Source organism: Chroicocephalus ridibundus, chromosome 12 (genome assembly GCF_963924245.1).
Source record: "Chroicocephalus ridibundus chromosome 12, bChrRid1.1, whole genome shotgun sequence".
In the NCBI taxonomy this organism is placed as follows: domain Eukaryota; kingdom Metazoa; phylum Chordata; class Aves; order Charadriiformes; family Laridae; genus Chroicocephalus; species Chroicocephalus ridibundus.
In genome coordinates, this window is record NC_086295.1 from 2,276,780 (window position 1) to 2,302,591 (window position 25,812).

General features: G+C 45.9%; 2 protein-coding genes across 5 annotated transcripts; one reads left to right on the top strand and one right to left on the bottom strand.

Moving 5' to 3' along the window:
- Positions 1–4,711: 4,711 nt before the first annotated feature.
- Positions 4,712–17,363, top strand: LSM14B (LSM family member 14B). Of its 4 annotated transcripts, none has more exons than XM_063350438.1 (10): positions 4,713–4,986; positions 9,533–9,696; positions 10,053–10,188; positions 10,656–10,772; positions 12,584–12,754; positions 12,879–12,959; positions 13,990–14,151; positions 14,331–14,484; positions 15,490–15,669; positions 16,035–17,363. In XM_063350438.1, exons 1-9 carry the CDS (start codon positions 4,866–4,868, stop codon positions 15,659–15,661), a joined length of 1,278 nt encoding a protein of 425 aa, XP_063206508.1. In that variant the 5' UTR covers positions 4,713–4,865; the 3' UTR covers positions 15,662–15,669; positions 16,035–17,363. The 4 variants fall into 4 exon arrangements, with proteins under 4 accessions (XP_063206510.1, XP_063206511.1, XP_063206508.1 ...); XM_063350439.1 differs by having other exon boundaries at positions 12,882–12,959; XM_063350440.1 differs by lacking the exon at positions 10,656–10,772 and having other exon boundaries at positions 4,712–4,986.
- A 2,261-nt stretch (positions 17,364–19,624) lies between these two features.
- PSMA7 (proteasome 20S subunit alpha 7) lies at positions 19,625–25,782 on the bottom strand. The gene is made up of 7 exons (XM_063350444.1): positions 25,554–25,782; positions 24,015–24,141; positions 22,524–22,648; positions 21,356–21,478; positions 20,822–20,941; positions 20,218–20,280; positions 19,625–19,975 (listed from the first exon to the last, which is right to left on the bottom strand). Exons 1-7 carry the CDS (start codon positions 25,647–25,649, stop codon positions 19,883–19,885), a joined length of 747 nt encoding a protein of 248 aa, XP_063206514.1. The 5' UTR covers positions 25,650–25,782; the 3' UTR covers positions 19,625–19,882.
- Positions 25,783–25,812: the final 30 nt, after the last annotated feature.

A 25,812-nucleotide genomic window follows, 5' to 3' on the forward strand; every position in this document is an offset into this window, starting at 1 on the left:
CTGTCTTTCCCTGTAGAAAATGATTGATTTATCAGGAAAAAGAGTAAACTGACTACAGTATGAAAAATGGTATTGAATGCATACATGGAACAAGCAAATAAAGATATACTCTTTTAATGTGAGTGTATTTACAATAAAGCTGGTTAAAAAGTATCGATTAAGCGCCTGTTAAATCTCATAGGTAATTCAAAATGTTACTTTTTAAATCCCTATAGGTAAAGCTTAATCTCAGATACTGACACCATATTTTATAATGACTGTGTATCTGTACAAAATAAGTACTTTGTTTTCATCCAAACTCAGGCAAAAATTTCATCCTCTTACATTTATATTTCATACAGTTAGATCATTCAAATAACAAGCAATGCCCATATCGTGGTCTTACTTTGACACTCACAAACTCTGGGGGTCTGGATAAGAAGTTTAAACTCTCTGCCATCGCATCCTTATTGGTAAAATATATTTTATCTTGGCTGTGCAACACACTTGGACTGCTGAGAAATGCAATGGAATAATGCAGATTTATGCCAGTTCCAATAAGTACACAGTTGAGGTACTAATTAAGAAAGCCAATCCCACACAAGCCTAAAACTACGACATTTTATAAAATATTTCATTTAAATCCAGGACTTAAACTGACTTTAAATTTGATATATGGGGGTGGAATGAAAGATGTCAAAATTGAAATGTCTGAGGCATAGACTCAAGACTGAGAAAAAGAGAAAAAGAGAAAGGGGAGAGAGGACAGTATTATATGTGTTAAAATCTCTCTATTTCTGGAATAAAAAAGAAAACAACACCTATTGTTTTGAGGGAATTTCTTTCAGAAGAGATACCCCTTTTCCTGAGATATAAGACAAACTAATGTAATGAAGCACTATTTGTAACATACATCATTGTAACTCTTTTTCTTAGACTGTAGGAAATGGAGAAACTAATTGTATAAAGTACACATTATCTAAATAAAAGTTACTGAATTTTCAGTTTTTTTCTGCTTATTCATGTTTCTTTTTTTTTAATTTCCTTATTTCTTTTTCCTTCCCTCCCTCTTCCTTTTATTTTAGTTTCCTTCAGTTGGCTTTACATATTTTTTTTAATTTTTCTACTTCCTCTGCTTTTCTTTATTTAGAATAAAAACACATAGATGGATTTTTTTTCCCCTTCTCATCTTTCCTGCATCTTTTTAGTTCTTCCATCTTTTTCTATTCCCTCCTTCATTCCTGGGCTCTTTTCTACTACTCATTCCCTGCACCACTATGGAATCACGTTCTGTACTTGGTGACCTTACCCTCCTTCCCTCCAGCTACCACATTTTTCTTTGAAACTACTGGTATGTTTCTAACTTTTCTTCCTCCAGGGCTCACATGTTTCTCTCCCTTCCTTTGTATCATTTATTTGGCTTGCCACACCCAAATTCAAATCTGTTCCACTTTCACCTCCATTTTCCATGCTAGTCTCTCTTCTCTGCTCTTCCCTCTGCCTTTCGAGACCCTAGTCTTCCCTGTGCCACCTCTGGTATTTTTTCCCCCATCCAACTCCTAGAATTTCAATTCAACCACTGCTACCATTAGCTGCCATTTTCCTCAGCAGCTGCACATGTCTCACTAATTCCTACTGCCACCGACTGCAAACATATCCTGCTGTCCCCAGGTGCAAGAGGTGACGATTTAGCAGCCAGTGCCTGGCTCACTTCTTACGACAGTTGGAACTTGTTACAGACATCTTTCCAACAGCTGCCCTCTGCCATTAACTCTGCCAGATGTCACTTCAGCTCACATTGCCATGGACACAGCCATCAGCCACCACATAAGTGCTCTCTCACCATCATTCTCTTCTAACTGCTATGAAATGTCTTTAGATATATCCATGGTGAGCACACCAAATGCCACTAGTAGCACTCCAACTGCCATGGGAGTCGTCTTAGCTCTGGCAACATAGGATTTCCTGTAAATGAACTAGCTAGGTAGTGACATACTCTGACTGTACCCTACCTCCAGTCTCCAAAGACCACGGTGACCAGTGGTCCAAAATGCTGCTCTGTGAAAGCTGTGTCAGCTGCTATCATGAGGTGCAACTCTGCTAAGTTTTTTCCTAGTACCACAACAAACTGCAATCGGCTTCTTCATATGAAGTCAAATATTCCCTCTTCATATGAGGGATGGCCAGGATCGCACACTTGCCATGGATTAACACAGCAAAAGATGCTCTTTCATTCCCCCTTTCAACACTTAATGGATGAAGAACTGTATTTTTTAACAAAGCAAATAACACTAATAGGGCAGTTAAAATGTGAGGTGTCATATTTCTTCTTGCTGATCACTTGTTATCTCTGACTGTTGTCAAACAAAATATATTGAGGAAATTCATTACAATAAGAGGATCTCCCAGAGGCAGGCGGAGTTATGGCTATGATGATTGTAACTAAAATTCCTTATATTTGCGTATCTGTCCTTACCAATGTAGAGTTTATGCCACTCCGGTGTATTCTTCTTTTTCCACATTGCTTTAAGTAGTTTTCTTGCGGGACCCATGCTGCTGTATGGGTACGTGATCATCCCTTATCTTTCCTGGTATTTAAAAAAAAGTGAAAGGATAAAACAATCATAATATGTTTTACTGAATACAGAACAAAATACTGGAACTAGAGGTGCTTATGATTCAGTGACATTTTGATGTGCACAAAAAAAATAAATTAGTTGGACTGAAAAACCTGGAGGACCATCTACCATTTCTAGAAAATATTTTAAGAGTGGACATAAGGAATATCAAGTTAAACATATTGTGGAGCTGGAGAATATAAACAAAAAGAGGAAGCACTGCTTCTCTATCTTTGGTTGCATTGCTTGTACTGACATAATTTTTCCCATTCAAAATAATTATTTGTGACTGCCCCTGAACTGAGCATTTTATTATTATTATTATCATTATTTCTCACCATATTTTTTCTCCATTTGAACTTTTCCACATTCTTAAACTAGATATTCCTCATACAGGGGAGCTAGATGAGCTTTTTTCATCAGGGAAGTTTCTAACCAGTAATTTGCCCACTAAAGGGTACTGTTTACTGCAGGAAAAAAGGAATCTTTTCTTGCTCTGTATAGGTTACACTTAAGCCTGAGCTAAAAATCTAAACAGATTGACTTTAAGGGCTTTCTTATTCAAAAATACTGTTTACCCAATCAATATATATGAAATAAATTATTTTTTTAGCAGCTCTCTCCATGCTAGAACAATGAAAATTTAGCAAGAGAAAGACTGCACTTGTGTGTCCGTAAGAAAGAGTCAGAAGGAAGGCGTCTTCCCTGTTCAGCTAGGGAGATCTGCTCTCCGGGCTGTATAAACAGCATGAAGAGCAGCACCATAAAATACGTAAGGTCACGGGGCAGACAGCTTGGGGCATTTGGAGAACAGCTCTCTGAGCCATGGTGTGCAAGGAAGCAGGTTGTCCTGACACGGGGATAAACCTGTGGACTGCATACCACTGTGTCGCTGTTGTCACTGATGGAACCAAGGCATGGCTGCGTACAGCTCCAGCAAAGCTCTTTACATGTAGACAATAGCTCCTGCTGTATTGTTTTGGTTTTGTATTGTTGTTGTATTGCTTCGTTGTTGTATTGTCGCTGTTGTATCACTGATGGAAGACACGAAACCAAGGCATGGGTGCGTGCAGCTCCTGCAAACCTCTTTACATTTAGACAATGGCTCCTGCTGTACGGTATTGTTGTCCAGCTGCTGGTTTTGAATCTTATTCATTTGCGTCACACACATTAGTGAGATTTGTGCACTCTGACCTGCTGCCCCAAATGTAACGGCCCTGCCTGATCCCCATCCACCCTCAGGTTGGTTAGTGGCTGCACCTCCTGTGACCATGTCTGCCAGATGCTACCGGTTGTCTCTCATTGACCCGCAGATGGCTGGGGAGCTGGGGGAGTCCCAGGAGACGCCGCACTGAAAGATTCATTCTCCAGCTGCGGCCTAGCATTGTGGTGCCTCTGCCGCCATGCGACTGGCCGCCATCGGCGCGCGGGGCACATCCCCTCTTGCCTGCTGAACAAAGGCAGGGTGTGCGCCTCGCCGGGCGGGCCCCAAGGCCTATTCCAGCAGGGAGCCAGGCTCCTCAACCGCCACCGAACCGAAGAGAGAAGGGGCTCGGGCGGGAGGCAGCCATCCCTCTTCTTGTCAGAGCGCTGCCGAGGCGTGAGGCAGGCTGGGAGCTTTGGAGCCGCCTCTGCTGCACACCCTTGGGGGACCGGCGGGGAGCGGGCTGAGGTGAGGCGGCGGGCGGCTCCGGGGGCCAGGAAAGGCCTCCTCAGCGCCCGCCTTGGCGTGGCGGGGGGGCGATCACTCCCCCGACCCCCTCCGCGTTATGTGACAAAACCTCTCCGAACGGGGTGCGCGGCGGTGACACACGGCACGACCCTGTCAGCGGCGCGGCTCCGCCGCCGCCCGCCCCGCCCCGCCCCGCCCCGCTCCCCTCCCCTCCCCTCAGCCGCGACAGCGCGGGAAGGGCGCGAGCGCCCGCCCCGCCCCGCCCCGCCCCGCCCGCAGCGCACGTGGCACCCGCGCCTGGGCTGATCACGTGACGCGGGCTTCCCCCCTCCTCTTCACCCCCCCCTTCCCTCCGCGTCTGACCCCGTCTCCCGTCTGGTCAATAGCGGGCGGCGGCGGCGCATGCGCGGCTGGGTCGCAGCACGCCCCCGCCCTGCCCCCCCCAGCCCGTCTCCCTCCGCCCTATATAAGGCGGGCGCGGCGGGGCTCCCGGCTCCGCAGTGTGCGTGGGCGGGCGCGCGGTTCCGCGCGGCGGTGCGGCCACCCGCGCGGCCTCCTCGTCCCTCCGCCCCTCAGCCCGGCCCAGCGCCGCAGCCATGAGTTCGGGGACCCCCTACATCGGCAGCAAGATCAGCCTGATCTCTAAGGCGCAGATCCGCTATGAGGGCATCCTCTACACCATCGACACCGAGAACTCCACCGTGGCGCTGGCCAAGGGTGAGGCAGCGCGGCGGCGGGGGGGGTGTCGGGCCTAGGCTGGTTCTGGCGCCGCGGGCCGCCGCTCGCTGAGGGGACGCGGGGGGGCCGCCCCGCCGCCTCCCTTCCTTGAACAATGAGCCCGGCCTGTGCGAGCTGCGGCCGGAGCCCGCCCGCCCTGACGGGCCGCGGCGGGGGCCCCGCGGTGCAGCGAGCCGGGTGGCGGCGGGGCCGGAGCCCCTGTGCCTCCGGCGCTGCTGGCTTTCCGTGAGTCAGCACTCGAGAGGCCGCTCCGTGAGGCGGGGACGAGCAGGGGCCGTGGCCGGGACTCGCTGGGCCTCCCCGGCGGGGCGGACAGGGCCTGGGATGCTGAGGAGCCCTTGGCTTTGACGGGACGTTAAGCAGCGCCCTGGAGAGGAATGCTGGCTCCTCTTGCTGTTGTTAGAGCCAGGAAGGTGATGGTCTGCATCCCGGTTCGTGGTTTGGTTCCCTGCTCCGGTCTATCCATGGATGCATGGCGGTGTCTCGGTGCTTGGCTTGAGCGGGGCCGCAGGCCAGCGCTGGGGAAAGCAGAGTTGCTGTTGATGTGTCTTTGTTCTTTTCGTGGTCGATAACTGGACCCTGCGCAGGTAAGGAGGGCGAGGGCTGGTGCAGAGCTGGGGGGTACCTGCACGTGGGGCTGGCGCTCCCCACCTTGCAGGCTGCTCGTCGACGATTTGCATCTTGTTTCCCCGTAGAAATAGTGATCTTTATCTTCTACTTAAATGGTGTCATTTGGATTCAGTTGTCAGCTGTACTGGGAACTCCTGTATTTACTCTCAGAAAAACTTGTCCTGTCTTGTTTAGACTCTCAAATAGGATCTTATTTCTGTACTGCCTTGAATGTCCAGCTTGGCTCCTCCAGCTAATGTGCATCAGCTTTTTCTTTCCCTGCGTTTTGTCCTTCCCTGTTCTGGGAAGTTCACACCTTCTTCATTGCCTTCAGCAACCCATCAGGATTGTCCACAAAACAAACATCTTTTGTTTTGAAAGACTGTCTGCTGGCACGAGACATTGACTTGCCCGATGCTCAATCATCCTCAAGGTATCCTGTGCCACAGTATTTATTCAGTATGATGTTTATGTGATGCTGGACATGAGTATTTGACACCTATTAGTGTGTACTCTAAAATTAAAAATGTGAGTTTCCACAAATTCACTTTTTTCTAGGGGATGTAGTTGTTTATTTAAGTGTACAAATGGAGCTATTTATGTTGGTCTTTCACTCAAAGTAGTTGAGAGGTTGCAGGATAGATGCAACTTCTTTACTGTATGTGCAGGAAGGTCTTTACCCAGCAGCAAGTAGAAATGGTTTTTGACATAATTCTGGCTCCCACATAGCACTTGCTACTTCAGAGCTCGAGTGGTGCGTTTCAGAGGCAGATGTGATTAAAGTGCTTTATGATGTGAGAAAGTACATGCTCCGTATAAGATTTCTGGTTGTTCTTGTATTTATTGGTCTCTTAGTGTTCAGTCTTGATGAACTGGAATGCTTAAGAAGTAGTTGTTACAATAGACAATGTATTTTTCCCTGCTTAAAGTGCTGCTCTATAAACTTTATAGTACAAACCCTGCTTTTCATTTTAGTTCAGAGGATTTTTTAAAATTAGAGACTGTATATCAAAATTAATGTCAGAATTATGAACATAGCAACAATGTTGAAGTTGGTGACAGCAATATCAACCCTGTGCTTAGCGGGCACGGTGGTTTAAAACACTTGATCGCTGAAGTGTTAGAAGAACCATGAATTACTGACATGTAGTTGAAGCTGTCCAGATAGCTAGTAAATTATTATTAAGCCCTAGATGCCACGGTTTAAGGCTCATACAACTTCAGTATGTAATTTAAGTGCTATTCACTTTAGTTTTTGTCATCCAAGTGATATAAAGAAAAATTTAGGTTGAAAGAGACCTCAGGAAGGAATCTGATTCAGGGTCTTACTTGAAGCAGGGCTAACTTCAATTGATTTGTGTTTGGTTGCTGTTAAATCTCAACACATGCACAATACCTTAAATGCTGGATAAGGAGATTCCACGTGCTTAATTAAGCACTGCAAGAAAGTTGTCTGTCTTGTTAGATGCTAAAATTAAATTGCAAACAAAATAATTTTAAACCCATTACTGTCCTGTTGGCAGTGAACACCAGTAACTTACCCTTCAGTAGCAGTCTGAAGAAACTGGAGTTTTTGAGCAAGGAATATCCACATAAGCTCTGCTTTCCAGACATCCAGGCACTCTTGTTAGGCTTCCTGACCCTTCAGAGGTCGAGCTCAACTGAGCCCCACACATGAGTACAAACTGTATTGGAAAGCACCAGCTGCAGTGCCATGTGGGATTGATTTCCTTGTCATCTGTAAACAATAGTCACTGTAACTCTTCATGGGAGACAGTCCTTCGGACCTCCACAGAAACTTAAAGCTGTACTTTGAGATGTGCCAGAAACCATTAAACACTTCAAATGCAGGGGCAGGCATGGTCATCTCGTAGAGCCCTTCCAAATGCCTCACTGATGTTTTGTGTACAACAAGGACATAGTTTTCCAGCTTTTCAGTTAGAAAATTTGGGACCAGCCAACTGAGAGGCTGCCTGGGCAGCTTTGGGTTTTGCAGGTCATGCATTTCTCCATGTGGAAGCTGCCAGGCTGATGCCGGTGCTCAGAGAGGATGTGGTGCCTTCCAAGCCGTGGGATTCTGCAGTAGTCCCTGCATAACTAGTATGTCTTGCCATGAGCTGTGTGCTGTAATAATCTAATCTTGAGCAGGGATATCAGCAGTATGGTTCATGTCTAAAAGGCCACGAGCATTGCCTTCAATTTATAATGTGTTTCTAGTTGACTAGGTTACAGCTGTAATATGATCAAACAGCAGCTGGAGTTCTAAAATAACTTGGAGAGGTTGTATACCCTAGGAACTAATGGAAGACAGTCGTTCAAAGGAAGCGACTGGCAGCTTGTCCTTGCACCAGTTAAGACTCCCTTCCAGTCAGGTATAAGCTGAGGCGCTAAACTTTGATGGGGACAAAGTTTGGCACTGACCTGCTGTACCCAGAGCTTACTGCTCCTCTCAGCTGACAGGCACATTGAGCAGAGGTGAGGACTGCTTGCAGGGCTAACTGCTGCTTGGTGGGAGGAAGCACCTGGACACAGCTTTTCATCTCTAAGATCAGGACTCTTGATGAGTAGCTCATCAATGCTCCTAATAAGTTAGTAGAACTACTAATTATAGTATAGTATACCAGGGATGGTCAGCACTGGGGTTGAGTGGATCCCCTTTTTGCTGCCCTTTTTCTGGAGAAGCTGTGGTGCCCCCTGTCCCCTATCATCCATGTGACAGGGCTGGCTGTGCTCATATCTTTCCAGCTGTGCCGTGGGAGTGGCAGATGGCTGGCACATCACCACAGACTGTGACATGGCAGGTGCTTGTGAAAGGCCTGTTAAGGATGTAATTTGTAAAGGTACTGCAGGAATCGTGGTGTGTCCTGGCAGAGAGACTGAGTACTTCTGTGGTAACTTGTTAGAAATTGATGCAACTATAATACAGAATTCTTCTGTGGCCTGAAAGCATTCATCAAACCAGTATGTGCTGGTGCTTATCTGAACTGGCAAAGATCCACAAAGACAGAAGACAACTAGGCTTGTAAACTTGATGAACTTCTGTAACTTGAAAAAAATCTCTGTGTGTAAACCATGCCCATTCTCTAGCCCATTTCAAGCTTTCACATGTCAGCATCTGATGTAACTGCTACCTGTTTTCCTGCACTAGCAACCCAGTAGGTCTGAGTCTGACCTTTTCCTGTTTAATGGCTCAAATTAATTTATGCTTTTACCTAATAGCTTCCACGCAGTGAATTGCAGCTTTTTTCCCACTCTAAGGTGGAACATCACCGGTTAGTACCAGCTCAAGTGTTGAGATAGCTGGGAGTCAGTAAAGCCTCATTAGGCACTGAGGTTTTGGATTTATCACTAAAAGCTTGTTTTGTAGTCAGTGGATATTAATCATAAAACTAGTGGTGTGCAGTAGAGATAGAATTCTAATTGGAAGTTCTTGTCATTGATAAAACTTTACCTCTATGTCTGTAATAAATATATGAAACCCAAGGTGCAAATTCAAGCTCTAAAGCCTTCTAAGATTTTTTTCCCCTGCTGCTTCAGGGACCTCTCGTGTGGTCTGCTGCAGTGGCAGTTGTCTCAAGCTGAATGCTTACAGAGGACAGGGGCTGGGGAGGGAAGGGGAATATGGCAGTACTGCACTGTGGGGAAGCCCTCAGTTTTGGAGTAGGATTCTTCACTCCAGCTGGTCTATGGTCTTTACCTTCACAGCTTGATGTAAACAAAACTGTTTATGCAGGCTGCTGAAAGAGTTGGCATTTGAGTGAACAGATGTGTGCGCTAAGGAGATTCAGGGTTCTGAAGGTAACCTTTTTTTTGTTGTTACTTTTGGCAAGTATTAGAAGAGTACTTTTTAATTGCGTAAATAACTTCATGCTGCAGTGGTAATACTGGACTAATAGTAATCTTTCCTATACTACAGTGCGATCCTTTGGTACTGAAGACCGGCCCACAGACAGACCTGCTCCTCCGAGAGAAGAAATCTATGAATACATTATTTTTCGAGGGAGTGACATCAAAGACATCACTGTCTGTGAACCTCCAAAAGCTCAACATACTCTGCCACAAGATCCTGCCATTGTTCAAGTAAGTTAGCCTGAAGTGTTGATAGAAAGCTATGATAAAACATTGGTGATGAAAGACTTAATTTTGTTATAAACTTATAAAAACGAAGGCCAGTAAGTGTCATGAGGAATCTTCAGATTGAAGCATCCTGAATCTCATTGTAATGTTTAAAATAGCAGCAGCGTTAAAGACTTCAGTCAACAAAAGCCAGAGCTAGTTTACCTAGCTGAGAATACAGGAAAATCGTAAAGAGGTAAACTAACCCTTCTCAGTATTTACTTAAGCTTTAATAATGCTGTACATGAAGTAGAGAATCTCTGCCAAAGCAAGCTGACTTCGGGACACTGTAAATGGAAATGTACTTTGTCTTGTTACAGTCTTCACTGGGCTCTGCCTCTACATCATCCTTTCAGCCACATGTGCCTTACAGCCCGTTTAGAGGTATGCCACCTTACAGCCAGCTTGCTGCCAGCTCTTTACTTAGCCAGCAGTATGCAGCTTCGTTAGGTTTAGGTAAGTAAAAACTTTACTTGCTAGAATCAAGGTACAGTTCTTGTATGCAACTACTGTGAAACTGAATAACAGTAACTAGTATTGAATTCCTTGCCAAGTGTCAGGCTGCCACAAGCAGTGAATAAGTAGTTAACAACTTTGTGCAATGATCTTGTTGCAAGGAGGCCTGCCTTTCACTTACATGCACACACAGATGCACACACAAGAAAGAAACTAACTAAATAGCTAAAGTTTCTTTCTGCAAGTAATCTGAATACCTAACAGTCAAGGCCAGTTCATTTCTAACCTAACATACCTTACATACAGATCACATGTAAAAAACTTGTATTCCCAGAGAGGACTGTAAATACACTGCTCTAATGCTGTTCCAGAGATTCTTGTATCTCTTTCCAAGTCCTTCAGATGTTTCACTACCTTGTATCTTATCCATATATCTTTGCTTTCTCTTCTTCCCTCTATCTCTTCAGAGAAATTGGTAAGCCCTCCAGCATCAGCAGCTGCTTCCAGCCCTAGTTCTTCTCCGTCTCCACAACCTGTTTCAGAGCCTGACATGTCTTCAGAGCCCCATCAGCTCTCTTCCAAGGGTAACAGCAGTTTGAGGACTCCAAATATTTGGAAGAACTGCATGGCACTTGCAAACACTCTGTTCTTGTTAACCCCTCCTAGAATGATAGTACTTATATGGGTAATGCTAGTAGAATTGGTTTGTTCTCAGCTGGTTTTGCCGTTCGTTACATGAAGTATTCCTCCTGTCCTAGAAGTATCAATTAGAGAGACAGGAGAAAGACAAAGTACAGGACAGCGGATCCTCTTGTGTAAGTATCACGAGAGGGCTGAGTTTTAGGGATGGTGATGCGCTGCATCATATCCAGGACCATGTGTTGCCCTAGAGACTGGGCGAGGAATCAATTAGTCTTTCCTGGAAAGACAAGCACACTGCTAATATTGTGGGTGGCCTTGCTGTTAGAGACATAGGCTAATAGAACATTCAGGAGTATTGCTGTAATTGAGGAAATATCAGGATAGATTTCATGCATGATGGGGCAGAGTACCTTGTCAAGACTCCCAGTTAGTAAAGCATGACTAACGGTAAACAATTTCCGAGTTGTGGTAAGCTGAGATAACAGTTCTGGGTGCTTGCTTCTGTGTGTAAAAACTTTTAAAGGAGGTTGAGTAGAGATACTAGACTGACCATCCTCAGAGCAGAGAGACCAGGTGCAGCCTGCATTTAAACATGGTAATTAGTTTCATCTGTTTTTAACTTAAGCATGTATGCTTGTGTTGGCATGAAACTGTTTTTACTTACTCTCTGGTTTTGGCCATCTATCTGTACATACTTTCTCAATATTCTGGCTAAGCTTTGAAACTTTCTTATGTTAAACTTGCACAGCAGCTTTGTCCTCCTGAATAATCCTTAGGATATGTCTGTCTTCCTTGCAAGTTTTCCAGGTGTACATTAACTGGGAACCTGCATGATGTTACCTACTGGGTATATCTCATGTGGACTTGGGTGACCCAGAAGTGTCAGTGGCTTGGTTTGTGTGTACTCTTCAGCTTTTCACTTTTCTTGCTCTTAAGATATATTCAGTTAAAATTCGCTTCCAAGCAGTTCTTATGCATAACTACATAAACCTGTAGTACTCCAAAACTTCTAATTAAATCTAGAATGCAGTGTTTCTTCTGAGTACTGAAGACTGTCACTTTTTTATATAATTGGTGTAAGGTATACCAAACCATGAAAAGTATTTACATGTTTTGTAGTGTGAATAAATAAGCCTGGATGGAAGAGCAACAGAAGTCTTGGTAACACTTTGGCCTTGACCAAGAAGGAATTTAAAAGGGTAACTTTGAGATCCTGGTCTGGTTTCAGGTTTTCTTTGTCTGCAAGCTAACAATAAGCAATGAAGTTGAAGGACTTCTAAAAGCGGCTTACAAAACGGGATGTAGTTGAGGTGGTTAAGCTTTTGCTGCAAAACTTGTTTGACAAAGTGGGGAATCTTTCTTGAGCAGTTTCAAAACAGTGGATTTTTGCTTCAGATTTAAAGTATCGTGTAAAGTAAAATCCTGCATAACCAAGGATACATCTAGAAATTGGATTTTTGGTATAAATTGTCTTAAGAGACTGACCTGGCTTGCTTATCTAATGTGTGTCTAATTTGGTTTAAGAAATAAATGGGTAAATTTCCTGATTTTAAGGCTCTGGATTTGAGAGCTGAGACTTGTATGGCAGTAGTGCCTTACCTAGTGTATATGCAATTTAAACATAGTGTGTAATGATAAACACTCAAGGCTTTGAGTAATTCCTGACAAAACGGTTTCTCCATAGAAGTGGGTAGGGTTTGAATAGTGTTGGCACATTTTCGGAGAGGCACTTAGTCATTGGGATTTCTTCCAGGTGCTGGCTTTCCTTCTGTGCACCCAGTCCGCAAAAGCCCCATGGTAGAGCAGGCTGTTCAGACTGGCCCAGTTGACAACATGAATTCACAAAAGCCTCCCCCAGTGAAAGTAACTCCAGGGGTTCAGCGCAATGGACGGCAGGTTCCACAGGGCAACAGTAAGACAAATGGTATGTGTGCATCGCTGCTTCTTTAAAGTGCTGCTTGGACGCATCCTTCAAAGATGCATAGCAAGACTACACTGTTCTGGTTTTCTTCTTGTGCTCCTCTAGTAAATTTATCCTTCTTGTTCAGTAGATACAGTTCAGGCAGCACCTGTGCAAACCCAAGGACAGGTGAATGATGAAAACAGAAGACCTCAGAGGAGAAGATCAGGTAGGCTAACCTGACACTCAACAGTCAACTTTGCCTATAAAGGCAAATATTGTACATTTTGGTGAAGGATTATTGGACAGAAGATTGAGAGCAAAGTAAAGCTTGATAAGGCTTTGGGCACCTGGAGATGCTTCCGTAATAAAACAGGTTCTGGAGTCACAGAAGGGGGCGGGGGGGGGCAGAATTCTAGTGTCTTTTCTAGAAACTTAAAGATACGTTATACAAATTGATGCTATGAGTTGGCAGCAGCAGCTAGATTTCTCTGAAACCTGAAGTATTTTTACGGGGAAGGGCAGCCTATTTAAGAATTTCCAGAGCTCTTACAAATGAGAGGAACTGGAGCTCTCGCTTCCATAGAGCCAGAGGTCTTCTCTCGAGACTGCAGTTTAAGCGCAGGTCAAAAGAAAGTGAAATTAAATTCAAACATATTTCTGCCCAAGCAAAATGAGAAAAGGCAGGAAACAACTTCAGGCGCTCAGGTTGTCAAATTCATTTGCCTGAGGGCAGCACTGTAGAAGGGGTTATAGCTTTTCTGAAAAGGAGGTGATAGCTCCTCAGTTGGAAACCAAAAACTTGACAAAGGACAAGCTCCCTTTGTGGGTAGATGAGCCTTGGGCGGATTTTCTGAAACCAGTGACCTGTGCCTCTTTGCCATCGTGACGGGTTTGGAGGCTTATTACAGTAACATGCTTGCAGATGACTAGCAGACAGAAAAGATACTTTTCCCCGCTTCCCTCAGCTTTTCTTGGTACGGTGCTTGTTCTGATTTCCTCTCCTCACACTGGAAGGAACCTTGGGTGTACTCTGTTTAATGGTAAGACTGACATCCAGGAATGCTTTTCAGAAAGGTGAAGTGTTGCTGTAATATTTCTTCTACAGCCACGTTCAGAGGGTACTTTCAAAGAGGTGTGGGCTAACCACAGATGGGAAGCCAGAAACTCCCGAGTTCTAACCCTGGTTTCCTCTGGTCTTGAGCAAGTCATTTAACCTCCCTGTGCGTTACCAAGTGTTTCAACTCTCCTGCTTTCAGGAAACAGGAGAACCAGAAACCGTTCTAGAGGACAAAACAGACCAACTACTGTGAAGGAAAATACAATAAAGTTTGAAGGTGACTTTGACTTTGAAAGTGCAAATGCACAATTCAACAGAGAGGAACTTGATAAAGAATTCAAGAAGAAACTAAACTTTAAAGGTTTGTGACTTCGTTAAATATGAATCGCTGAGCTAGTAGTAAACACTGCATAGACAAACTCGTTCTGAGAAACTGCGTGATTACATGTGGCAGCATCTCAAATCTTGTTTGAGGGAGCAAGAGAACAGATGGCTCTTCAGTATGCATCAAGGAAGTGTAATACGTTTTATTATCTTCAGATGACAAATCAGAGACGGGGGAAGAAAAAGGGGACCCTGGAGTGGCAACTCAAAACAATGACGGTAATGCAGAGGAGGACCTTCTGGGACCCAACTGCTATTATGATAAATCCAAGTCTTTCTTTGACAACATTTCTTCAGAACTGAAATCTAGGTGAGTATTTTCTAAAAGGTTGCTTTTTTTTTTTTCAAATGCAATTCTATGCCTAAAGAATTCAAGATGTAATCTGTCACATGGTTTAATTCTCTTAAAAATATCTTAGAATGCAAGAAAGTCAGCAAAATGGTCTTTAGAAGGGAGTATTGCCACGTATTTGATGGCTCATGAGTGACACTAATCAAGCTTCATGTAGCAGGATCAAACCAAAAGCAAGGATTGTAGCTGATAGCGATACACTTGCCTAAACTGATACAGGAATTTCCAGTTCTGTTTCCCAGTACTGACTTTGAACACATTGATTTTAAACAAATTTCTTATCTCACTTGTGGGAGGAGGCACCGGGGTCATGCTGTGCTGAAGATGGTGCAACTTGCAGACAGGAGTGAGCAAAGCCTGGTGTTTGGGCAGAGAGGAGGTCAGGGCTGTCTGTGGAAATGCATTAAATTAAATGTTGGGAATATTAAAAGAAAGCTTCATCTTCTGCTGCTGACACTGATGTTATCAACTGCCTGGTGAAGGCAGACATCCCTTTCGTGTCAGTATGGGAAATTCCCTTGGTAATGGGAATTTCTGCTTCCCTTTAGCAAGGCTCTCTTCCCAGTGCTGGCTGTACAGCCTCCGGGCAAGGCAGGCTCTGCTGTAGCTGCCTGCTGAGCCTCAGTCGCGACAGGGCTTCCTGGGTTCCTGGAGAGGCTTCACTAAAGCTGGGAGTTCGTAGTTTACAAAAAACAAGACGGGGTTTGAAATGCCACTGTGACCACGTTCAACCCTTTTCTAGCCCTATCTTTAGTTTTCCAGTATGAGGGTAGCTTACAAAAGCCAACAGCTGTCGCTTTCAAATCCATGCTTAGCAGAGGAATTGAGTTGCTGCAGCGTACACATGCTCACTTCGCTCTTGTTGCAGTTTAGTTCACCAAAATAGGGTGCTTGCAACTTCCTACCTAAATGAGTTGGTGGCTATTTAATGTTTCTATTGAATCTGAGTGCGGCCTTGTTCAGTTCTAGGCGTACCACATGGGCTGAAGAAAGGAAGCTCAATACAGAGACATTTGGAGTGTCTGGACGGTTCCTTCGTGGCCGCAGTTTTCGTGGGGGATTTCGAGGTGGAAGGGGTAGCGGAGCAGCGAGGCGAAACCAAACCACTCACAGAGCTGGTACTGGCAGAGTGTAACTTCAGAGGTGAGTTTTTTAGCAAGAATAAATACTGTCTGTGGGCCAGGCTTGTCTCTTATTCCCTGCCTGAACTGTCTTTGCAACCTCTTTTGCTCTCCAGTCTCATGGATATGTAAGAACTGTTCCTTACGGTATCTGGTCTGTCTGTTGAAGTCCGTAGAAGGAAATATGAGTGGTTTTAACGTGTTGATTGTTCTGTGGATTTCTCGGGCTACGCTTCTGCCTGTGAAAGCAAGAGCTGCTTGCCTGAGCTGAGGCTCTAGCTAAACTTCTATCATGTTGATACATGGGTGTGAACTTTGCTGCTTTTCTCTTTCTTGGGGGAAGATCCCCGTGATATCAAACCTAATTCTACCTCTCTTCCTGAATAGGTTCTAACATCTCTCCTGAGAGGATGAAACTGTATATAGAAAGAAAACAACCAACTGCTGCACTAATGTCGGAAAATGGTTCATATTGTTTACTGTCTCAGCTCAAGTGACAGAACTTCATGTACTACTGCTTATATTCTGGACTTATTTTTGGACCAGCAGCTGTCAGCTGGAATATTCTTTGGAAGAGGGAATGTGTTCAGGGGTACCTTCTTCAGGGTGTCTTTTTTGTTTATGTGTTTTTTTTTTTTAAGTGCAGACTAACTTACATGGTTCTTCTTTCTGGGTCTCTCAAAGGCTGCTATAGTCTAAGCTTAAAGTCAGACTCCTTTTCTGAACCCTGAAGAAGATTAATCATGGTATTTTAACATGGAACCAAAGCTCACTTGAAATAAACCAGCTCTAATTTGTTTGTTTGGGTAACCAAATGGATTCTGTGGTGCTGCTGGTCTCACTGGTCTCGGCAGCAGGTGTGAAGTAGCACTTGGTATCTGGAAGGATGGATTCCTGGTGCTGAGGAGTTGTGTATATTGTCACTTGGGAATACTGGATTGTTGATCATGTAGTAGTGTAAATGACTGTACAGCTGTTTGTCGGCTGGCGCTAACGTGGAGGTGCTGAGGCTGGCGCAGAACCGGGGCCCTCCCTTGAGCGGAAGGGTGCTGGGCGTTCCTCGGAGGCCTGGAGTGCCTCACTGGGTCAGGGCGGCGTCGGGGGACAGGAGCGGCAAGTGCTCCCCTCACGCGCTTGGAATAAAGAGTTTTTGGCAGTAGTTGACTGTCTGGGAAGGGGATCCGAAGCTCTGACTTCTTTGCCTCAGCTTGTACCTCGTGTGTCGGTAGTCCCAAAGGCAAACAGTTCTCTGTACACTAGTAGACTGTGGTGGAACACTATGGAATGTTTTCATTAAACTAGGGATGGGAGTCCATGTAATGAAGCTTAACAGATGGGCATGTTTAATTTGTTTCCTCTGTACCCCCCATACTGTAAATAGTTTAGTTGTTTTTTTTCTTTTGTTTTTAAAAATCTGTATGTGGGGAGAGGGGCTGGGAGGGGGGTTTATATTTGTTTGCATGACTAAGTGGGTTAAATTGCTATAGGCATGTGTCCCTTTTTTGGTTGGTAGGGAATTTTGTCAAAAAAGCACCTTGATGACCGAACCCCTTACATAGCTAGAAGTTTTTAGTTATGCATTGACCTAGGTTACTGTAAAAGCTTGGATTTATTTTTGTAGGACTTTATTGCTAAGAATTAGAACATAGCAGTGGGGCTGCTCTTTGGGGTAATGTAAATTGTAATTATAATAAACATGTAAATGTTTGATGTTTCCCTCCTGCTTTGTTCTGTATGTAGCTCACTACCATCAGCCCATACAACTTTTCGGATGCCTGTTCCTCACAGGGCTCAAACTCAAGTCAAGGAAAACTGTGCTGCAGAGTTCTGCCTGGCCTGGGGAGAATCCAGGCACTGAACCCTGAATCCAGACACCGACCCCTCGTCACTGTTACCTGGGTTCTCTGCTCCGGCTCTGGCTGAGGAATCGGCCTTGTGAGTGTTGCCGTTGCCCTGAGCTTACCTCCCTGTGCCCGCCTGGCGCAGCCCCAGTCCCGCAGCTGGCGGGGCTGAACTGGAGCTGGTTTTGGGTGAAACGCTGCTGCTTTGGTAGCCACAAATGCCTTCAGTGTCTGGGCTCATCCCAGCACAACAGGGCGGGTGCTGAAACGGCTTCCCTGGAAGCTGCTGCCAGCCTCTCACTTCTCTGCTGGCAAAACAGCCAGCGGGACGCTAGGTGTGAAGATGGAATTGCACGGCCGGAGTCAGCTGACTTGTCTGGGGCGGCTGTGGCAAAAAGAGAAATCACGGTTAACTGCCGTATAATGATGCTGTTTTATCTATTTTTAAGGCAGTAATTCCCCTTGTTGCTACAGCAAAGCCTCAGCTCTGATACAAGAGACACAGTTGTTGCTGAAGCCACTGTGCTTTGCTGAGCCCTGTCCCCTTCCAGGGGGGAGCTGAGGAACAGGGGGGAACCAAACAGGACTGATAAATGAAACACCCCCCTATTCCAGCAGCTCCCTCTCGAGCTGCTGTGCTCTGAGGCTTTCCTGAGCAGGAGGCGGCAGCGCTGCAGCTTTCCCATCCTTGGTGCCCCAGTGATGCTCTGCCCATGCTGTGCTTTGCTGTAAACAGCACAGTGGTGGCCCTGGAGGCCAGGGAGCGGGTGAGAGTCCCTGCGGGGCTGGAGCTGCTGCCTGGCACAGTCCAGCTGAGGGTGGCTCGGGGGGGTGCGGGATGTCCCAGGGAGGTGACAGAGACACTTTCAGTCCTTGCTCTGCTGCTGGTGGGTCTTGCTTTACACCTGTAAAACCAGGTGTTCTTAATAGCAGAGTGGAGAGCTGCTTTCAGGGGTCAAAGCAGGATAGAAATAGGGAAACGGAGGCTGCTCTGACATGGGGAAAGGCAGCACACCTGGTGAAGTGACCAGCTTCCCCTTTCCCTGGGAGCTGCCCTTAGGAGGACAGAGGGGATGGACAAAGCCTTTTATTGTGCTTAGGGGTTGTACTGAAGAGAAACAAAGTGCCAGGAGCAAAATAAAATAAAAAAAAACAACCATTTTTTTTTGACATGGAGATGGGTAATAAGGGGCTGGTGCCTGCCCTGTGCAGCAGGACCAGCCTCAGCCCCAGACAGGTATCTGGCTCCCACCCCTGTCCCATTCCACCTTCTCGGTGTCACAGGGGCCCCTGGAGCATGGGCTGCTGTCCCCGGAGCACTTGGGAGGGTGACAGCAGACTAATCAGCCGGAGAGAGCTTTTCTATGGGCAAACTGGACACGGGAGATGCCACAATGCATAAAATGCCCTATTCCCAGTCACATCTCCTGGAGGGTAGTTCTAAAGCATTTGAGCAGTTGTCACCTGACACCTTCACATTTGTGTATTTCTAAGTTTATTGTATTGCACATGTTGATGTCTATAGTGAGTTGATGGCACAGGGCAGATCCTGCCTCGAGAGCAACATGACACGGGTGCAGAGCAGGTCTCTACATCCCTCACTGCACCCGAGCCGGCTCCTGCTGAGGAGTGGAGAGAACGGGCTCAGGCCATTGCTGGGATGGGGAGCAGCCAACAGGCTCGACCAGGAACTGAGTTAAACCCGACTCTGATGGGTAAGATGTACAAGAGGGTAAATAGACAAGGAGAAGGTGGAGTAGAGCGTTAGAGTTCAGCTGTGTCATATGTAACATTCATCATAATTATGTTTAGTATTAGGAAGCACTATAAATCCCGCAGTGGGCAATCGCAACAGCAGCACTTCATTCTGAGCCAATGGACGGTGCAGGGTCTGGGGCAGCATTGTGCCGTGACAACACACTGCAACAGGCAGCTCTCCTGTGACATCCCCCCCTGCCACGCACCTGGCCAGGCCCAGCCCCTCACATTTCAAGATGACAGGCAAAAAGCGTAATTCCATATTTGTTATGACGCAACCCTTGAGACATCTACTTCCAAAAAAAAAAAAAAAAAGAGAAAAGAGACACTAACACATGGGAGAGGGTGGAAGAAAATCATTAAACAAACTGAAGTGTCCCAGGAAAAAAATGTAAGTCTCTGTCCTTTAATGGGTCAGCGCTGCTGTTTTGTAGCCAGCCAAATCATCCTAGGCAATTAAAATCTAAGGAACAGACAGATTTTTCTAAAATAACAGTTTTAAAAAAAAAACTCGGTAGGTTTTTATTGTAGGTCTCAAGAGGGCACAGTATGAGTAAGTGGAATGCCTACATGTCTATACAGAACAACCCATCACTTCCATTAAAAAGAAGCAGCTAAGCCATTGAATGAAATCCATCATGATGTCTTCTTCTGTTTTTTCTTTTCGTTTTCTTCCTTTTCTTTTTCAATTTCAGCAACGTACTTCTCAATTTCTTCAGGGTTTAGGATCTAAAACAGAGACACGGGTGACCCTCCATATACTGATACAACTTAAGAGGCTTTTATTTAAGCAATTCTAGTTCTGACGTGGACAAAGTTAAACTGGTGCTTATCCAGGCACAGGCACCTTGTGCAGACACACAACATTCCACAATAAAGACAAGTATCTGTGACACGAAGGGCTGGAAGGTGCTGCACATCAACAGGGACAGTATCAGCGCAAGAGGGGAAAAGCAGAGCCAAGCCCTTACCTTCAGCGGCTGCTCTCGCCTCATCACCGCCAGCTCGATGTTCTTCCCTCCAGACTGCACAACCTTAACAGGAGTCAGACGTAGGCATTAGCAGTGTCTCCATTAATTAATTCTACCAAACCCCTTTCAGGTCTTCTGAGAAGAGATACGGATGAGAGGTATTTTGCTCAGTAGCTCTAAGCTCTCGACTCTCAAAATAAGGGTCTTCCTCCTGGCATCAGCGCGCTCGGTGGCTGGCGAGGAACACCTCGCTTCCACCAGCTGACTTTGGGTATTTTCTGTATCTTACACTTCAATACAGAAGCAAAATATTCTGCATATGGTTTAGCACATCTTTGGTGCGTTTGTTTTAACGGCCAGAACTGAAGTCTGTTTTTCTCCCCAGACAACTGTTAGTAAATTCTGTGTGAGCTGTGGAAACTGTTACTGAAATATTCTGAACCTCGAATTTAATCCTGCACCCCCGGCCTACACTGGCCAGTTTTCATGGATCCTTTCATAGCGCTCTTCTGTGACACGCAGGAAGATCTTCCCGTACTCACGTTTCAGAAGTTAACGCAGAAATACAGTGACAAGTCACACGAGGGATCTGAAACAGACTCACCTCGAGAAGAGCCTTGATGACAAGTTTAATAGTCAGATCATCTGTTTCAATGGCTTCATCAGTATAGTTCTTCTCCAGGAATTCCCGCACAGATTTGGCTCCTCTGCCAATGGCATTAGCCTGGAAACATCGAGGGGGGAAAAAAGGTAACAAATGGAAGTTTAGAAAATACTTCATTTACAGAACAAGTGAGAAATACAAGTTGTGCAATTACAGGATCTGAAACCATTTTGTGATCACCATGTGTTTCTCAGGAGACTGAATGTGGTACTTCCCACACGTCACACAAAAAGACAGTTGTCAGGCACAGGTGGTGGGCTGGGGTTTTTTGGGGGGAAAAGAGGACAAGATTTCCCAAGTAAAGCTGAACTGCAGACTGCCACTCTCAGTAAATTTGATCATTAAGGATCTGTGCAGCTGTGAGCCAGCACCATCTGGGCAGCGAGATCTCATTTCTACACCAGCCCCTCTCTAAAGGGGACGTCAACTCACAAATACTTCATTCCATCTCCACAAGAGAGAGAACCAGCTCACCTTCCATGCGTGGTATGTACCAGAGGGATCGGTCTGGTACAGCCGCGGGGTTCCATCAAAGTCAAATCCCACAATAAGAGCAGAGATACCAAAAGGTCTGCGGCCGTTGCTTTGTGTGTACCTCTGCTCAGAAAGAAGAGACGCTCATTTCAGAAGCAGTTTTTAGAGCGGAAAGCAACCACTGTAGAGATTACAACCAGAAGAGCCACCAGAAATATTTCTAGCAGGCTCTCTTCCCCCCTGAACACAAAGGCAGTTTTCAGCAATGATTTGCAACAATTCCATCCGAAAGCACGGCCTCGGCGGTGGCAAATCCCGTGTTACAGCCCTCTGCTGCCACGGGGTCAGCAGTCGCTGCCACCTCCCGCACCAGAAGCGCCCGGGAACGGGGAGGCCGGCCACCAGCAGCATCCCCGCGGCAGGAGACCGCGCGAGACTCGTGGTTTGTACGTTTTAGAGAAATGGTCAGTGTGCCAGAATGAAAGACCCAAATGTGAGATTACTGTAAAGGAAAAAGCTGAAACTTTGGAACATGGTAGAGTGCTCTGGCAGGCTAGTGACGATTACCAGAACCACACCATTATCATCATCACTGCACTAACACGTGTCTGTGCGTAAGTAAATTAGACTTTTTCTAGTCCCCACGAGTTGCTGAAAATCAGTTTAATACACCGTCAAATTAATAATTTTATCACAGAATGCAGATGGGCATATTTTGACCCTGTAATTCATTTTAAATTCATGAATATCAGATGTAAATACATTAAGTACTGCAGTGATTTGCTCCCCTCTTGCCCCTCCCTGCAATGGCTCAGTAGGAGGGAAAACGAACAGGAGCCACCAAGGTTTTGACAGTAACACAGCACCATTGTTTTGAGAGTGAATTAGAGCTGTAGATTGGCAGAGTGTTCCCGATGGTATCACAAATGTAGTTGTGCAGTCCTTACAAGTAATCATTAATTTCTTCATCATTGGGAAGAAAACCAAACAGTAATCAATCCTCCTTTTCTATTACTACATCCCTATTTCCAGTAAACACCCACAACGTGTTCTGTTATGCTGATTTTTACCACCTGAGTAGAACAAGGCCTGGACAGACGTTTCACAAACAGTTTGAAGCGCTCTTCATCAGGACGTATTTTAAGCCTCTCTGTGTGGTCCAACGTACCTGTTTCAGACTGGCAATGTAGCGCGTGATGTACTCCACGGTGACAGGATCCTCCACGGTAAGTCTGTGGCTTTGACACTCCACACGAGCTCGATTTATAACTATTCTGGCATCAGCTGTCAGCCCTGAAACACCAGTGAATTCTCAGATTCATGCTCTGTACCGTACGCACAAATAAATCAGCTGGTCGTGCCCCAAAAGCCTCACGAGGTCAGTGTCAGCAGCAATGGAAAAAGCATATGAGCAATCACGCTTTCCCAGGTTTGCTGAGCAAGAATAGCATTTTTAAGGCAACAGAAAGAAGCTAATGTACCCAAATAACTACATGGTTTAGTTTCCAGCTTTCACATTTGTGAGGTAGATAGTACACACAATTCTGAACCAGGAATATTCCTGACAGCATTCCATCTAACAGCAAATTAGCAAAGCCATCTCAGCTCTCGCACACGCTGGGCTTATTTCGTGTGCTGCCCCCCCAACCATAAGCCAGCTTTATCTGCACAGCAAATCTTGTCTAGTTGAGGAGGCTGCAGCAGCATGGTATTAGTTAACAAAAATGAGTATGACCCTTTAAAAAAAAATTAAAAGAAACTTATTTCTTATTTTATTTTGTGGCTTATGATGCCATTTTCAGTTTACAGCCTTGTTTCCATTAGAGAACTTTTCTTCGAGCTTGTGAAGCCACCTGCACGTATCGCAACCCTCAGCTAAGGCAGCAAAGCCGCACACTAAATCTAAAATCCATTGGTTTTGCCCGTTGATTCAGCTCTCCCCTTAGAGCACTGACACAAGGATTCTAAACTACTTGGAGAGAGGAGAAACCTTCTGAAATATATTTTCTCTCCACTTACATCTTTCTTTTAACTTTCACGCTTCCCGTTCAAGCTTTGAACAATCAAAATTAAAGCGTTTGGAACAGGAAGAATGTGGAACTAGAATATTTATACTTCAAATCCAGAGATGTTCATTCAGAAAGAGTCTTCTGAACTAGAACAGAAAAGATTTTTCTTTGTTTTATGCAAGACTGCAAAATGTAGCTTTTTTGGCTTGATGCATGTGGAAAAACGTCCCCATAACTGACAAATGTCTCTTACACTCCTATAATATGTATTCATAATATGTATTTTATATATAATATATAAAATGTAAATATTTAATTTTAAATACATAAAATATCTTAAGTAACTTTATATATATATAAGTTTATATATATATTTAAACAGGTGCCAATGAGTTCTCAGTCTTCATCACATTAAACCTAGAGGCCCTTAGTAACTTTAACACGTTATTTCCTCTCATTAGATCATTGTCCCTCTATGTATTTATCCATACAGCAGGCTACTCTTATTTAAAAAAGAATAAGCAACCATGGAAATACACGCCCTCCCTGCAGTCCTCAGCAGTTATGCTAAGAATTTTATGTTCTCAGAATCCATAAACATACCCACAGGTGCTCCAATAACTGCGCAAACCCCTGAAGGAGTCACATACCTGCAAAAGCCATGCAGACATTGTCATCCAGGGCACAGATCTTCCGTACGGTTCTTTCATCCTGAAGTTTTGCCACAGACTTCTTTTCCACACCAAGAACAACAATATCCTTCCCTCTTACTCCAACCTTCAACACATTAAAAGAAGAAAAAAAAAAAAAAAGTTAAGCTAGGCCCAAAAAGACTAGTATCTGCAAACTTCACTGAAATGAGTAAGAAAATACAAACAAACACAAAAACCTCACACTGTAAATATTTTTTCAACTTGAAGTCAATATTTTATTTCCTATTGCCACAACCTGGACAAAGAACTGATGGAACAAAAATTGTGTCAGATTCCAGGGTGCAGTTTCATAATCATAGTACTGCAATTTAAATCCACGTGGCTCCCAAGAGATATATTCCCACTCCTCCTACCAACTGCGTTTCCCCAACTCTCTCCAACTCTAGCATTCGCGTTTCCGCAGCCACAGAAGCAGGATCAACAACAAAACTACCTCTGCAACTACTCCACGGGGATTGCTCAAGTCAGAACTGAAGATCAGACCAAGTAAAACCTAGAAGCAGCCTGTCAGTAGCTTGCTGCCTTAATATCCTAATTCATACTTTGAGTATACCTTTTCCAACATCAGGGGGGAAAAAACTGTTGACCTTTCACACTCATTCCCACTGCTTCTCGTAGGGGGATGGGAATCATCTTTTCTTAGGGGGTGGCCCTGCTCTTAAGTGTGTGACGGGTGTTTCCAAAAAAACTGAGCTCAAACAACTACTCAACAAGAGACAAGACAGATATAGATTACACAGCACATAAGCTCTGCTTTTACAGTGTTTCTGATTTCTGAAAAAAAGAAAAAAAAAGAAAAAAAAAGGGCCTATTTAGCACTAAGTCTTGTTACATTTATTCCCGCCCCAAAGGCAGTAAATTTTCTTCCAGGTACTGTGTTATTTGGGAATTAATAGGTTTTTTTTTTCTCTCCCCCAAAATGAAAACCCCTTAATTGAGCAAAAGCTCGGGACGGCTGGCAGCGAGGAGCCGGGAAGTTGCTTCTACACGGCTTTACCGACGCGGTTCCCGATCCCCTGGGATCCGCACCCGGCCCCGGCGGAGCGAGGCGGCCGAGGGCCACCGCTGTCCCCTCGGGGGACGGACACCCGGGGCCCTGCGGGCCCGCAGCCTGACGGGGCTCCGGCACCCACCGCTGCTGGGCCTCAACGCATCAAACCCCGACATTCCCCCCCAAAACCCACGGTACCGGCCCGAAACGGAGCCCGAGCCGCACAGGCAGCTCGCCACTGGCCCTGAGGAAAGCGGTGCGGCTCCAGACCCGGTGTCCTGCCTCAACACCGCGGCCTCGGGCTCCCCTCCGGCAGCGGGGAGGCTCCCCGCGGCGTGACGAGCCGCCCCGCGCCGCCAGCCCGGCCCCGCGCCTGCCGCGGGCCCGGCCAGCCAGACAGCACGGCGAGGGGCGGGCGCCATGCCGGGCCTTCCCTCAGCCGGCCGCGCCGCCGCCCCCCGGCCGCCCACCCCGCGCTCACTCACCGCGGTGGAGCCCTTCTTCACCGCCTCCTGGGCGTACTCCACCTGGAAGAGGTGCCCGTCCGGCGAGAAGACGGTGATGGCCCGGTCGTAGCTCATGGCTGCCGCCCGTGCGTCCCCACGGGGCCGGAACCAGCCGCCTCCCTCAAAACAGCACACTCATCCCCCGCCCGCCGCTTCCGGCGCCCGCCGCCATTCCGGCCGCACGCCGACGGCGCCCCCTGCGCCAACTCCGTACGCTGCACCCCAGAGCCCGCCGCGG

Coding starts and splice junctions, on each gene's coding strand:
- LSM14B (XM_063350438.1), top strand. CDS start 4,866: ATGAGTTCGGGGACCCCCTACATCGGCAGCAAGATCAGCCTGATCTCT. Junction 14,152..14,330: donor GAAGAAACTAAACTTTAAAG/GTTTGTGACTTC, acceptor TATTATCTTCAG/ATGACAAATCAGAGACGGGG. Junction 14,485..15,489: donor TCTTCAGAACTGAAATCTAG/GTGAGTATTTTC, acceptor GGCCTTGTTCAG/TTCTAGGCGTACCACATGGG.
- PSMA7 (XM_063350444.1), bottom strand. CDS start 25,649: ATGAGCTACGACCGGGCCATCACCGTCTTCTCGCCGGACGGGCACCTC. Junction 24,142..25,553: donor TGAAGAAGGGCTCCACCGCG/GTGAGTGAGCGC, acceptor AATGTGTTGAAG/GTTGGAGTAAGAGGGAAGGA. Junction 20,942..21,355: donor GTACATACCACGCATGGAAG/GTGAGCTGGTTC, acceptor CGATGTTTCCAG/GCTAATGCCATTGGCAGAGG.